This window comes from Poeciliopsis prolifica, unplaced genomic scaffold (genome assembly GCF_027474105.1).
Source record: "Poeciliopsis prolifica strain line A6 unplaced genomic scaffold, Auburn_PproV2 SCAFFOLD006, whole genome shotgun sequence".
Classification (NCBI taxonomy): domain Eukaryota; kingdom Metazoa; phylum Chordata; class Actinopteri; order Cyprinodontiformes; family Poeciliidae; genus Poeciliopsis; species Poeciliopsis prolifica.
Genome location: NW_026562381.1, coordinates 7,427,159 through 7,442,718, shown reverse-complemented (window position 1 = coordinate 7,442,718; position 15,560 = coordinate 7,427,159). Strand labels below are relative to the sequence as shown.

The following is a 15,560-nucleotide window of genomic DNA, read 5'->3' as shown; positions in this document are numbered from 1 at the left end:
TTGTTTTTTTAAAATGGCCATTTAAAATGAACTCCAGACTGACAACTGAGGAAAACAGAGTTGACAGTAAAGGCGGATTATTTCTCGGGAAATATTTCAGATTGAAGAGCAAATTTGCTGCTGCTGTGATGTGACATCGTATAAACTGTCACATCACAACACATTTTACTTTAATCAAAATATGTTACAGCCTTCAAGTTATACAATAAACTATAAAATCATAGGTTTCCCAAACCTTTCCCTACCTTGGCCCTCCAAACATCATTAACTTCTGGCCAGGGACGCCCTTTGCAAATCCACAGACATTACTACAAAATATGTAAAGAAATATCAACTTTAGAACGTTTCTTTTCCGCACTTTTATTCAAAAAATTTATAGTCGTTACATTTGTTTAGCATAAATGCTGCCTCATAATTTTTGACATTAGCTGGCAATAATTTCAGAGGGTTTTTTGAAGCAGTGTTCTCCACAGGTGGGCTGCTAGATGGTGGCTTCATTTCTTTCTTTTCAAAAACTTGCCCATTTTGTATTTTTTGTCCTCTTAGTTCCAACTTTCGAAGACCCTCCTTGCTCTTCGTCTTCATGGTGACCCCCCCACAGGACCACAGCTCCCACTGTGACCTAGATTGAAGGGCAAAAACTCTTCTCAAAAAGTTTAATATACCCATGACAAAAATACCATGAAAGGTGTCAACCAAGTTTGAATTTGTTTTCATTTCAATACATTTGTAGCCTAGTTGCTTTAACACATTGATCTTTAAAACTTCATTCCTTTAGAGTTGGCTGAAAAAAGCTAAGGTGAAGCTTTAAAATGGTTTAGTCTTTTTACCAGAAGTGGATTAAGTACTTTCATATGCAAACAACATGTCCACAAAGAGCTAATGATCTGCACATAAAGGGATAAACAGATTTAAGTTAGCAGGCAAAGTAGAAACTCAGATTTGATCTGTATTCAAATCTGGATCAAAAGTTAGCTTGAAAGACATTTTCATCTATTCAGCCACATTCATCTTTGACTGAAGTCTTTTACTCACTGAAAACATTTCCCTGTTGGGTTTTTACATTTTTTCTTTTTCTACAAAAAACATGTAAACACAATGTCCTTGTACCAGAAGCCAAGATCCTCCGAGAGATCCCAGTTTGGCACGGACTAAATCAGTTCTGCTGTTTTCCGCTTTAAATCTTCACATCTCAATACTGCATAGAATTAATAATAAAATGTTGAGATTTGTACTTATTTAATAAGTCAAATGTATTATAGATCCCTTTTAATAACTTTCTGAGATTAATTTTGCAACATTATTCAAGAGATTTTTTTTCTTTTTTACATTTCACAAATGTTAATATATTTCATATAAATTTTACAGACAATAAGGTTAAAGGTATTTTGAAAAGAATGCAAAAAACATTTTTACTGCAAAGTTGCAAAGCTGGTAGAGACTTATCCCAAATAACAGGAGAATTTGCAACAGAAGCTTAATACAAGTGAACGCCAAACTTTTCAGATTTTAATCAGTACAAAATGTTTAATACCATATTAACAACTATGGACTACTTTGTGTTGAGACTCATATGAAATCCAAAAGAAATACATTAAAAATTTGTATTGGCACTGTATTCAAGTGGTACTTTATGTAAAACAAAAGATAAAATGACAATAGTGGTAACATTTTCCAGTTGGATATAAACTCCAGATTTTGACTGAAGCCATTCAGATGGCAGGAAGTTCAGCAACAGATGGAGAATATATGAGTAATTAGTTTTCACACTGCACCAGTGGATGAACATGTGGGACTGGAATCTAAGAAAAATAAGACAACTCTGCTTGGAGGAACCTGAAAAAGAAAATAGGTCAGTTATCAACATTATTCCCTAAGAAAGTGTAAGAGGAACTTGAAAATATGATGTATAATTATCCTTGAGGCAACAAGAAGAAAACTGCGTCACCATCTTCAGTGGTCATATTTAATGCGTCGGGTCAAATGTGACCTCTATAATTTCATCCATGAATAATTGCACATTGAGTGACTCTTGGGACAACGTAATGGGCTCAAAAAGGTGATGGAAATCTCTATCAACCCCCAGATTCAATTCTTTATGGCCCATAATTTGCTTTAATAACTGCTGCAAGTCTTCAAGAGTATGCCAGCTTTGCATACCTATGACAACAATCAAGTCTTGCTAAACTTTTTTATTGGATTTTGTTTGAGCTTTGACTGGGCCATTCAAACACATTAATGTTCTGCAAAGCCATCCTTCTACTGATTTGGTCCATGGCTGGATGCAAGTGGCTTGCATCCACTCTCACTCTTTGTGTCTTGTTCCATATCTCATGACCATAGGTGAGGGTCTGAACTGTGAGGAACTGGTATATTGAGAGCTTTGCTGATCTTGTCAACTCTTCTCTACAACTGATGCTCACATTACATTAGACAAAGACCCAATCTGTCTGTCCATTTCTGGTTCTTGGCATCACTTGTGAACAGGGCACCAAGATAGTTGCTGTTGTGAGATTTTACATTCATTTGAAATATTTGGTATTTTATTTGGTATATAATTTGATACTCAACTATTAGTGGAGATATTTAGCCATCATCTGTGATAGTTTATGGTGTGCTGATATAATGAAGCAATTACTCCCAGAGAGTCGTTTTTGTTGTGCATCTGAACATTAAAAAGTGACTCTATGATTAGAGAGTTTGACTTCCAAATTTGCAATTTGTTCCTTGATCGTGACAGGAAAACATTTTAATAAATTGCCAAGGGCAATGAGGAATAAACATGGAGGAAAACATTGTCCAGGGAGGTAATAAGACACTTTTGTTCAGATGGATAGTCCTGTACTAAACTAACCTCAACAACACAAGAACACGTTTCAACAGAATACAAAAACTGCTACTTTATTTTTTTAAAAATGTTTGTATTAAAACAAAAGCAATTATTGTTATTAGATTTTGTTTTGGTATAGAACAAGAATAACATGGTTTTTCTGTTTTGCATTAGCAGCCTGATTTGCCTAGTTTGCAAATATGTTTGCATCTTTTTATGTCATATTGCTTACTCATTTCTGCAGAATGGAGTTATATAGAAAATCAACTTGTGTCTGAAACATGACATAAATCAGTAACTAACTAAGAAAATCAAAGCCCACCACTGAGTAACGCCCTGTTTCTGTCTAGATTATTTGTTTTTTTGTTACTCAATCAAATTCAAAATATGCCATGAGCATAAGTAGAGACTGCTGCTGAAGATTCTAAAATATCTTTTCAAAACTGACTTCTTATGACCTTCTTTCCACACTGACTTCATCCTTCATGACTTCAGTCTGTGAGAGTTTTAAGTTTTGAGGACTCTACTTTGACTACATTTTCATACTCTAATAAATCCTTTGATCTTTTCACCAAGATAACAAGTTGACAGGTTTAATTTAGTCTGAATAAAAATGCTAATTATTTAGAAAGGGCATCCATTTCTTTGTCATTGACATTTCAGCAAGGCTTATAGTGGATAAGGTGGTGAGCTGTATGAAATAACACAGAAATTTAGGACACCACCTGAAAGTCTTTGGTTTTATTTTATTTTTATTTTTTTTTATTTTTTATTTTTGCAAAATTAGACGTACTGGGAAAAAAAAGTAAATTACATATAGTAGAAAAGAATACTCAAAAGAAAACCTCAAAGGTCTCACAATATGCACATCTTCTGCTTATAGACAAGTTGAGTCTATACGTAATTTTTTCTTCTTTTCAAAATCATTGGATAAAGGTTATGTTCAGGTGGTCTCTATAGTTAGTCAATCTAGTATCAATTTTAGACCTATAAATTAAAATAATCATGAAACAATAATATTCTAAAACATTTCTATAAAATAGGTTAATTAGAACATCCCCTCATTTATTCCCACTTCAACACAGTTGTCTGGGATTGCATTGCTGACCTTGGGACACTTCCAGCATGCCTGTCCCCCTGCTGTTCAAACTTTAGACATTTACAACCTTTTTCCACTGGGATCAACTCAGGACAGCTGAACCCGGCTTTATGTGGTGATGTGGTTTTTCTACCACTGCTTAGGTTCAAAGAGTCCAGTTGAAAACATTACATCAAGTCTGTCGGCCACTGATTGGCTGAGGAGTGATGTCAGTCTTTGCTTTATGAGAGATTCTTACAATAACCAAACATTTAAAAAACTCAAAACGGTGACTGTCATAGCTTCCATATTGTGCTTGTGTCATACAGATCCATCCGCACTCATTTTCCGACTCTGGAACTGGCCAACTATTTGATGAAACCCACCCACTAGAGCTGTTTCTCAAACTAATGGAAAATCACTCAAAGAATATAAATTAGAGTTTAGCTGACTTTAGACATGCTGTTAAGTGCTTGTGAAAAAGTCATTTGTGTGATGTGTTAATGACTGTAGAAAGGAGAGTGAACACCAGGGTACAATCAAAACACCAGGCTTCAGAAAGTGGATCGCAGCAGAGCATTATATGAGTCTAGTAAGAGAACTAACAAGGTCTCGAAGGGCTCTGAAAATGTGCCATTCCACTGTCTGGAGCATTAATCTACAAGTGAAGGACTTTTAACCAGCTGCCAAGATGCCCAGGTCTGGGCAAGTCCACCCTAAAAGTGACAGCAAATGCTAAAAAAGACTACAAAACCCCTCAAATGGCAGAATTTAGGAGTTTAAAGTAGTTGTTCTTTCTTGCAGGTGCTGATGGCCTGATGGGTATTTATCTCTTCATGATTGGTGTGTATGACCTGAAGTTTCGTGGTGAATACAATCGTCATGCTCAAGCCTGGATGGACAGCACTCAGTGTCAGGTCATTGGCTCTTTGGCTATGCTGTCTACCGAAGTGTCTGTGCTTCTCCTCACATATCTCACCTTGGAGAAGTACATCTGTATCGTGTACCCGTTCCACTACCTAACTCCCGGCTGGCGACGGACTGTCAGTATTCTATTCGGGATATGGGTGTTTGGATTTGTCATCGCCTTTTTGCCTCTGGCCTGCAAGGGTTTATTTCACAACTTCTATGGTACCAATGGGGTCTGCTTCCCTTTGCACTCGGAACAGCCAGAGACGCCTTGGGCACACGTGTACTCCATTGTTATTTTTCTTGGTGAGCATTTCTTTTCATGTTTACTTTTTCCTATTGCATAACCATGTTTTTAACCAAATTTACTTAAAACATATTTTAGTCCCATAACCATTTGCAAACACATACATATTTTTGTTTGGTTTCCCATAAGTTTATAAATTTACCCCTGCATAAAGATCTGATTCAAATTTATAGTACACTTGTGTATTTTGCATCAATATTAAGAACCCTACTGATCATCTTTGACAATTGAAATGTTAAGAAACCTTGTATATCCAAGAAGTAAATCTGAACTCAGTGCTCTCTCAACAGGTCTCAACTTGGTGGCATTCCTCATAATTGTCTTCTCCTATGCAAGTATGTTCTATAACATCCAGAGAACAGGCACTCAGACCACCAAGTACAGCAACCACATAAAAAAAGAAGTGACCATCGCCAAGCGGTTCTTCTCTATTGTCGTCACTGATTCCCTCTGCTGGATCCCCATTTTTGTTCTCAAGATCCTTTCACTGTTGCAAGTGGAAATTCCTGGTAATGAAAAGATGCCCACTTAAAGTCCACTTAAATATGCTCTTTCAGCACAACATAAGTGGCTGGCAGCTTGTGTCTGTAGTATTTTTTGTGACGCGTTTTAGCACTAGTGACAACAAAAATTGGCAATTTAAGTTTCAGAAATAAACGTTTTGCAAAATAATTTCAAGGTTAAAATGTATCTATAAATGTCACCTTCAAAAGCAAGAATAATGTCTAACTGCTTAGTGAAAGCTGTATGCACAAGGCTCCTTGGATTTTTCCTTACTTTGGGTGTCTATTTCTGGTGTAGTTATAATCCAAACAAAATCATATTGAGTGAACAGAGGTTCTTGGAAATAAAGAATGCATTGTTGGAAGGCCTGATTATTTTCTCTTAAATTGTGTCACATTTGTAAGAAAGATTTGGGTAGTTTACTGAAAAAATAGCCAAATGGTTTTCTCCCCATGTCAGACTGCTTATCCTGCTCATCCTGCTCAGGAATATTTTCTGGTGTCTGTTGGACTGGGTAACGGAAGTTCAGAGAAACAAGTCATTTTGGCAATTTAACATTAATTCCACAAACAGGAGCCTTGGTATTGTGTGTGAGGAACAACAGTCTGGCATCTCCTTGTGCAAGTCACCAGCTCAGTTGCACACTGTTGTAGGATGATATCCCATTTCTCAACCAGGAGCTGCTGCTTGTGTTGTTCCCTCTGCATAAACAGCACACCAATGCTGATCCTACAACTGTTTGTTGGGGTGGAGGTCAGAAATGAAAGCTGGTCATTCCAACCTCTGCTCTCACTCTGATAAACTTTGCTGTGTTGGAGGAGCATGGACATCTTACAAGATAAGAGTTCAGTCCCTGAGAATGGAGATATGGGATTGTCACTGGTTGAAACTCATCTCGATATCTTTGTGCATTGAGATGATGATTCTTTTCTCCAGTGTGGGAGATGCCACCACACACATCACATTGCCAGATGTTGTAAGGTTTCCTGCTCAAATCACATGCATTTTTCTCATAAACATTGTCCCATTTAAAGGGAAATAAACTGGCACCATTTACAAAGAATTGCTGATAAAGGACCAATATAATGCATTTTTCAGGCTGAGAGCCCAATGAAGTAACTATTTTACCTTCAGTTGTTATGTAAATGTATCAAATATAACTTAAGATAAATTTGACTTTGCACCTGACTTTTTGAAATTGGCTTCTGCAACTTTAAGAAGCTCCTTCTTTTTAACACACCTCATGTCATGTTAGGTTGTTCCACATTTATGTTCTCCCAACTTTTTTTTATCTCCATTTCCTTGCAGGCACCATCAGTTCCTGGGTCGTCATCTTTATTCTCCCCATCAACAGTGCCCTGAATCCCATCCTCTACACGCTAACCACGCGGCCTTTCAAAGAAACAATCCTCCAGGTGTGGGCAAACTACAGACAGAAAAGGCCTTTGCTCAGCGGTCACCCGCCACATCATCCGTCGCTCACCTGGCAGGAAATGTGGCCCCTCCAGGAAAACAGCCAAGGGTGTCCACTGGAGGCGAAAGACACAGCAGCCAAACTCACCCCCGTGGAGAATCCGGATAATGGTTACAATGACTTTAATACGAGCACGAAACAACAACAGCAGAAGCAGCATGCCGTGTTATCGGTGTGCTCGCAGAATAATTCGGTACCCCAAACACTCACACATATTCACATGTTCACACAAACAAATGACCTCCTCTAAGTGACTAAGAATGCATCTGTTCGTATGTCTGTATAATTCTCCTCAACCACATTAACGTTTCAGGTTCATTCATTTAAACTCTTAATTATTTCATTAACAATGAAACTTAATTATTTCATTAACAATGAAACATCTGTGCACAGATTTCTCATTTAAAGTGAAAACTCATGCCAGCAGCATTCATGAGGCTTAGCAGTAAATACAGTTATCAAAAATTTATAACTACCTTGTTAAACTTTTTACTCACCATTTTCTCTAGAACTCACCTCACTTACAAATCAAAGATGAAGACTTTCATTACAAATGTTACTTTTTAAAATGCAAGTTAGATTAATCTCTGTAAATGAGAATGTCATTTAATAAGTTTACTTATCTCAGCAGTTTAATACTGAATAAGAAAGTCATGCAAATTAATCAGTGTATTCAAACAATTTTATTATTATTATTTGTTTAATCATTCCTTACAGCTAATAATAATCCAAAATGTAGGTTCTGAGAAAGCCAATCGACACCAATAAAAAAAACGATTTTTTTAAATACATAATCTAATGTTACAGGCAAAAAATAATGAAGAACTCTTGTCCTTGACATTTGCCCAGCAGACAGTGCTGACTTCCTCCACAAGGATAAACTGCTAAATGTCAGTGCTAATATAGCTATCTTTTTACTCAGCGCTGAATATCAGCAAATTCAACTTATATGAATTTGAGGCTCAACTAAGCATCATGTGTTTAAACTTTACAGTACATGAACATACTTTTTCTGTTATCCAACTTAAAACATTTATTTAAACATGCAGGACATTGATAAAGAGGATTATGGAGAATTGGAACAGCAGACATAAGAGGGACTTAGTTTCATATCAGTTGCTTCCAAAAACTGCGTATTCCCCAGAGTTCTTCTAAAAATTCAAATATTTTTTCAATTAAATGAGAGAAATTGTGAACTCATGATAGTAGTTTGGCAGGAATCATTATCGCACCATATTCGAACTCTATAAAGTGACTGGTTATGATGCCAGTGATGCATTGAGTCTGTGTAATGGCTTAAAGGCCTCACAGAAGCGTTTCTGTTTATTGTCGCTGTGCTTTGCTGTAAAACAGATTAGTGATTCAGAAGTAGCTCCCACTCCCTGCTGTAGCCTCTGGTTCTGGTGGCGCAGCTTTTGTTGACTGCAGCAGTGCACAAATAGAGAGATGTGTAGCAGAATAATTAGGCTGTTAAGATGCTTTCTGTTTCATTATCTACTCCTATGGGTTCTCTACTTACAAAAAGAAAGAAGGAATCAGAGTAATAATAATGTGCCTGGGTTTTCCTTAACATATAATCGAGATGTCTCGCCATCTGATGAACATAAGGTCTGAGTTCTTCATTCTTATCTATGTTCTGACTCCAAACATTTGCACCCAACATCCAAACTAACTCTATAAGATACACATTGACTGTAGTTGCATAGGTATTAGACCAGTTAGGGTACCTGCAGTGATCCCTGTCACTGCTGAAAGAACCAACATGTAGACTCATGAGTATCAGACCTGGATTATGGAGCAATGAAAGATGATGTTCTGGTCTGATGGATCATGTTTTCTCGTCATCAGCCATCAGAGATTTTGGTGTCTTATTCAGGCTTTGGAACATCAAGTGTCTTATGTTTGGCAGTGGCTATATGCTGTGTTTTGGGGAGCTGGTAGTCAAATTCAAAGTTTTCTAAAGAATTTAATGCTGAGAGACCTTCAGTGATGCAAAAAAATAAAGGAAAAAAATGTGTTTCCATTGCATTAGCTAAAAAAACAAACAATAAAAACTCTACTTCAGGCTACTGAAAAACCTTTTTGTTCAATATTGCCATGTTTCCATTAAAGCAAATTTATTTTCAGAATTCCAGTTTGTGCAATTTTAATGTGAATGGCAGCTAATGCTTCCTGCTTTGTCCAGGTTATACTAAAGCAATTGTGATAGCAACAACTCCCAAAAAATGGTCATAACGCTATGCCTAATTGATGTAGAAAAATCCATTTTATGAACTGACGTTTTAAGCTTCTGCAGCTGAGAAGGCCATTACCAGACTTTAACAATTAGTTCTGTAAAACCTGCCCTGTGAGATTTCCCTCCATTACTTTAAGCACTCAGACATAGAAGTTACGCACTTCAGGATTATTGTAACATACTTCAATTACATCCACTGTCTGAGTCTTGGGTAAAAATGGAAGTGAGATGGAGTGATGCTAAATTTTAAACCCTTCTGTTTATCTAAAATAAGTTTCCTGGAGACACAGAGGAGGATTTGTTGGTGCGAATGTGAGAAGCATACAAACACACTGATGTTTAGCTTTAAGGCAACCCATGTGATTATTCCAAGCATGTACATGTGTCACTGCTTTTCATGCACAAGTGGGTCCCTCTCAGCAGAGTTTGTTTCTCCACAAGTGGGTTTGTGAATCACTGTGGATGCAAAAAATCCATTTTATTTCGTAGATGTTCATTTGTGGCTGCTCTCAATTTCTTCAAGATGAGAGATTTCCCGTGTATTCACTGATGTAAATATGGACCTTCTCGGTGTGTGTGGAAACACTTTTTCTGCTCCCAGCAGGAAGCTTGAGCAAAGACAGGCACCCTGGCTTCATACACATGAAAGGTCACCTGCAGAGGAAGTACAGCACATGGATTCTCAGTGCCATTATTGCAGTTTCCTAAACCAGGCCAGCTAAACTTGTTTGCTTGAAGAACCACTGAGATGACAGCTATATTCCACCTGCTGTTATCTAACAGAAAATATATAAATAAATAAATTATCTGCTGAATGGATGACATGCCTCGGGTTGCTACATGTCTGCTGCATTCCTATTTCATGTAGCTACACTACAGCATGGATTTGGTAATTGCAAAGATTGTTATACATACATTTACTCTAAACAGAATTGACTTTTCGTCCTGGAGATAGAAAGTGCTGATGTCAGTCTTCCATCAAGACATGTAATGTAGCAACAGCCCAAGGTTGACGTTCCTGACTTTTACGGACACATTTTGAGAATAAAACATTCTCCAAACCTGTGCTGATTGAAAAAAACCACAGTGCCATCCGCACAGCTGAAGGCTCTTGGCCGTCTAAGTCTGTGCTTTTAACTGTTCATCTTACAATTCAAACTTGTCAAATACTCTGAGAGCAGTTCTGACAGCTCCTGCTGTTGAGCTGAATACATAGAGGAAGAATCAGAAAGGCCATTCATTTGTCAATGCACAATCCAATTAGCAAAGCAATCAAAATTTGCTGATTTATTACGATTATTAACTTTTAAAAGAAATGAATAAGTGAACTTCTTAAAATATTTTCACCCTGTTTCATTTCAGCTTCTAGGCTGAATGAAATTCATCCAGCTTCTAAATTTATTTAAATCTACCGTCAAGTATAAATAAAATGTGAAAGAAATTTCTCTCTGTCATTATTTATGAACCTCATGGTTTGGACCCTTGTAGAAATAATATATTAGATGAAATCTATTTTTTCTTTATAATGTTACTAAAGTCCATTGAGGTTTGCAAACGTTTGATGGTGTACAGCTTCTTTTAGGTTCCACAGCTCCTCAGTTATTTTCATTTACAACCTTTCGTGGTTATGTTTGCTTTTATTATTGAGATTATTCTTCAGTTTTATGAATGCATTTCAGCCAAACCTCAGGTATCAGAGAGAGATGGCCTCACATTTGATCCATACAGTGGAGTCTTTGTTTAGATCTTCTGTCTGCACATAACCAGAATTAAACCATAAACTCTGAGCTGTTCTGTGTCTGATATCCTGAGCCGGGAGTACTCTGGCTCTCGCCCCATGATGGCCAGAATCTGCCCTGTGATCCTGCATGTTTATGATGCACACGCCTATTCAAAAGCTTGACAGAGACGCCAACTTAGCACAAGCCTGCTCTTGGTTTCTCTGCTAAAAACCACAACAGTGATTTTAGGTCATCTTCCCACTTCTGTCTTGCTTTGGCCTGACTGTTTATTTGAATGAAAAGTGAATGACGGAGAGGGAAACATGGAAGAGAGCCGAAGAAAAGATAACATATACGTTGCAGAAGTCTCCATAGTTCATCTCTGATTTTATCCAGCCCCAAGATCTTCTTCATTCAAAATTAAATGCAGTTAATGAGGACATTATTGCTCTCTGACTCAGTTTAGGTATTAATACCAATACTTAGATAAAGGAAAATTAGAACTGTAAGCACTTATGAAAGGGTTCCAAGTCTCTGGGCCTGCCTCTTCCAGGCCATTACATCAGGTGCCTCATCAACCCATCATGCAACAACTATGTAATAATACTGCCAGCTTCCTTAAAGATACATCCAGACCTTAATTACAATGTAATATTGCTAAAGCTAAAAAATGAATTAAAAATCTAAAATATCTCCTACACTGTGTTCAGAATGTGGTTACACATTCTGATGATCAGTGAATAAACTGGCTGCAACTTTCTTTTAAAATGTAAGAAGCAGGAATGTATTTACATTTATTTGTTTTTTTTATAATACATTGCATTATAAAAAAGCAAAAAATATATATCTCTTTTGCTTTTTTTAAAGAAAAAAAAGATAATTTTTGCTTTGTCTTTGTTTCAGGAATTTGACAATTGAATTGTACATTTAAAATCACAGTTAATCAATTTCAGAACCTTTAAAGATCAGATCATTTGTGTCCTGATAATAAAAACTCCCAGACCTGAAAACGGCAGCTGCTCTGTTTTCTCTATCATGACAGTATTATATCTACAATATTAATCAGAATTGCACTGAGCTTGTTAGGTATGTTTCATCCAGTATTTCCATTATTTTTCTACCTAGTACTGCAGAAACAGGCTCTGAAATAACTAATCTAGAGCTCACATTTAACCAAAACCTGACAAAAAAATAATTATCACCTCTTCCAATTCTGATCAGCACATACGCACACGTAGGGTGTCAAATCACAACTACAACACAGATATACTATGGTTATTGTGTTTATTTGGAGTTGACCTATCTTTACATGTTGACAATGCATTTTATATTTATGTCAGCAAGCCATCCAACAAACAGCACTAACAACACATCTCTGCCAGGGTGAGAATAAAGAATCTCATTACTTTCTATCCTGCAACTCGGTCGGGTGTTATAAATAAAACAAAAGTAACAGCAGTTTGTGTTCATCTGCTGCTGTTCATTGTTTACCTTTAAAGCTGGGTCAAATAGGCAGATATACTGAAAACTGGTAGGAAAATCAAAGCACATCTCCCTTTATGATGTGCAGTCTAAAAATGTTATTTGTGGCATCAAAAAAAGAAGAAAATTGGGATTTTTAAAATTATTTTCAGTTTGTATTGAGGAATATTGTGCTTTTGTCTGGTTCCCAATGTATTTGTCACAATTTTAGGGCGAAAAAACATTTTATTCTCTTTTAGTGGAATGATCCTGTTTACGGCTAAGATAAACATGCTTATATGTTTCACACATTTTGTACTGTATATATGAACAGAGTCTGTCCTGTCCTTTTAGTTTTCGCTTTTTTCATGTCTTTTATAGCTGTCTTAGTGTCATGAATAATTATAACTACAAATGTTCATTCTGTTACAAGCAAATGTTTAAAAATTTCAAGTGGACATGCATCAATGATTCATTAAAAAATTATGCTTAGTTTGACAATTAGATTCTTGTCCAATCAGTCTCTGAATAGTACTATCAAACAACTGAAAGGGTTAATCACTCAATCAAGTTCCCTTTTCAGAATTAACAGGCTCTCCACAATGCATTTCATTCTCAATTTTAGAGAAATATAAAAAACATTTCAAAGACTTTCTAAAAAATAATCAATGCAGCCTTTTATTATATTTCATGCTCAGTTAGCAGAAAGCTTTGTTTCTCCTTTCATACTATTAATTAGTATTTCCTGAATGTAATATAACAGTCTCTTTGTGTTCAACAAGGAATGTACTTATTTTGGACAGGAATTAAATTAATAAGTTTTGTGTGTCAGTTGTTGCAACACAAGAAGCATTTTTTTACATCCTGTTAAGCTAAACCCCCAGCTGGTTTGGGGGTTTGATCTTCATCTCACAAACCCCAACATCACAACACATTTTTTACACTGTGAAGTACCATACTGGCATTTGTAAAAGAACTAGTTCTGTACAATAAAATACAGTTGTGAACTCCTAAGTGAATTCCTGTTTTTTTATTTCTGTGTTGAGTTAGATTTCTCAGTCCTTTTCTTTACTAAAATGGAAAGCATGTGGCACTCAAAGCACAAATTATATTAGGCTGTGAAAAGGTCACTTAACTTTAGATTTTAAAGCTGAAACAAAGTGTGCAGTGATGTGAAACAGCAGGATGATTTATATTAATCTATTAGCCTTTCTGACACATTTGAACAAATTGAAATAATCCTTTTTCACTGAAGCAGACACTTGGATATTTAATCTTTTGCGTAAATGTGTGCTTCCTTTTTTAAATATGAAAGCTACCCCTTAATAGATCATAGAGATAAATAGCTTTTTTCTATTGAGAATTAAAAGGCAATTCAATCTTTACATGCAAGATGAGGGAGGTGTTGAGTTAAACCAATGGAGTAAAGTGTAGATTTTGATTAGAAAATTTTAGAAACATAAATTTACAAAAGTAAAACAAAGTGCCAAAGAATAAAAATAGAAAGCAATAAACATTTTGCACATTCAACATGAGATTGTTACTGAAGGGATTGCTTCATGTTTGCTAGCAGCACTCCAATCAGCATCTCAAAGCAGTTCACCCCAAGAAAACATGTATGTAGTTTAAATCATGTTATTTTTTTTTTTGCCCCCCAAGACTTTTCAAAATGATGTTGACATTATCGACATGGAAAATCCCAAATGCTTTGCAGCTTTCGCCGATTGCAATTTTGAGTAGATTATATAACTTGTTAAATTAGGGGAAGTTTTTATTAGAACACAGATGCTGTCAAGCCCACGGGGCATGTGTCCCACTACTGAGCTGACCCAAAAAATTTATTTTATGTCTTAATGAAAATCTGCACTGAGAGTGAATAATTAGAGATAATAAACTAAAATAGGTTTTCTGCCAGTAATTTGTTTTCATCATTTAAAAACGGAAGAGTATAGCATTACAAAATGCAAACCCCACATTTGAGGACAACCATAGCATCACAAAATTTAATATAATTTCATAAATTAATGGTTACTATTAGAATGCCAAGTGAGTAGCAGTAATTTTTATGCTTATTGTGGAATAAAATCTAGTGTGATTCATTAAATTTTTCTTTGATATAATCTAGTGCATTTATCAGTAAAAAATATGGTTTTACCTCATGTAAAAATGAAAGAAAAGTTAAGAACTTTGCTGCAATTGAAAACACAAAGAGGTTATCAGAAATGTAAAATCTCACATGTGAAGCTAACATCAACTAGGTTTCATGTGGAGCAGATACAAGTGACTGCATAAACTGATAAGCTTTAAGGGCAAGTAATTACTTTTCATAGGTAAAAGTATTTCAATTTGTAAAGTAATTGCACATATGAGCAAGTTGCATTCTTATGAAAGAAATTATACTATCATACTGAGACAGAATCCGAGGAAAAAATAATTTCACTACAGATAATGACTTTTAGGCTCAGATCTGAAACTTTTATAAAGTAAAACCTGAACTTTTTTTTCTTTAATGATGAATGTTTCCAAAATGTCCTCCTTGCCAAACCTCCAATTAATCTCATGTAAATCCTGTGTATTGAAATTATAGATCTAATTGATGTCTATGATCAAGTAGTTTAGAAATATCTTCAAAAGTCCAAGATAGGGTGAGTGGATGCTGAGGTGCACAGAGATCAGCAACTTTCTGGAGAATTAGATGCTGCAGACCTCAAAGCTTCATGTGGCCTTCAGATTAGTTCCACAGCTGTGTACAGAGAATGTCCCTGAATGTGTTTTGATTGAACAAGAGCTTCAAAGCCTTAAATCACCAAGTGCAGACCAAGTGCAGTGGAAAACACACTGCTGCTGGACTCCACAGCAGAAGAGACGTGCAGTGACTAATTTCACCTTTCGGTCTGGCAGTGGAGTAAACAAACTAGAGTTTGGGAGTTGTCAGAATGACAAACCACAATTAGTTGAATGCATTGTGACAGTAAAGTTTCGGTACAGAGAGGAATAATTTGTATGGCTGCTTTCTTTGCTGGAGTTGGGCTCTGACCCT

General features: G+C 36.1%; 1 protein-coding gene across 1 annotated transcript in view; it reads left to right on the top strand.

Moving 5' to 3' along the window:
- The window catches only part of LOC129360417 (relaxin receptor 1-like), a 100,715-nt gene extending 87,227 nt beyond the window's left edge, over positions 1–13,488 (top strand). The window contains exons 16-18 of the mRNA XM_055030623.1: positions 4,713–5,123; positions 5,415–5,633; positions 6,937–13,488. Coding sequence (XP_054886598.1) covers positions 4,713–5,123; positions 5,415–5,633; positions 6,937–7,352 — 1,046 coding nt within the window. The 3' untranslated portion in view covers positions 7,353–13,488. The remainder of the gene's footprint in view (positions 1–4,712; positions 5,124–5,414; positions 5,634–6,936) is intronic.
- Positions 13,489–15,560: the final 2,072 nt, after the last annotated feature.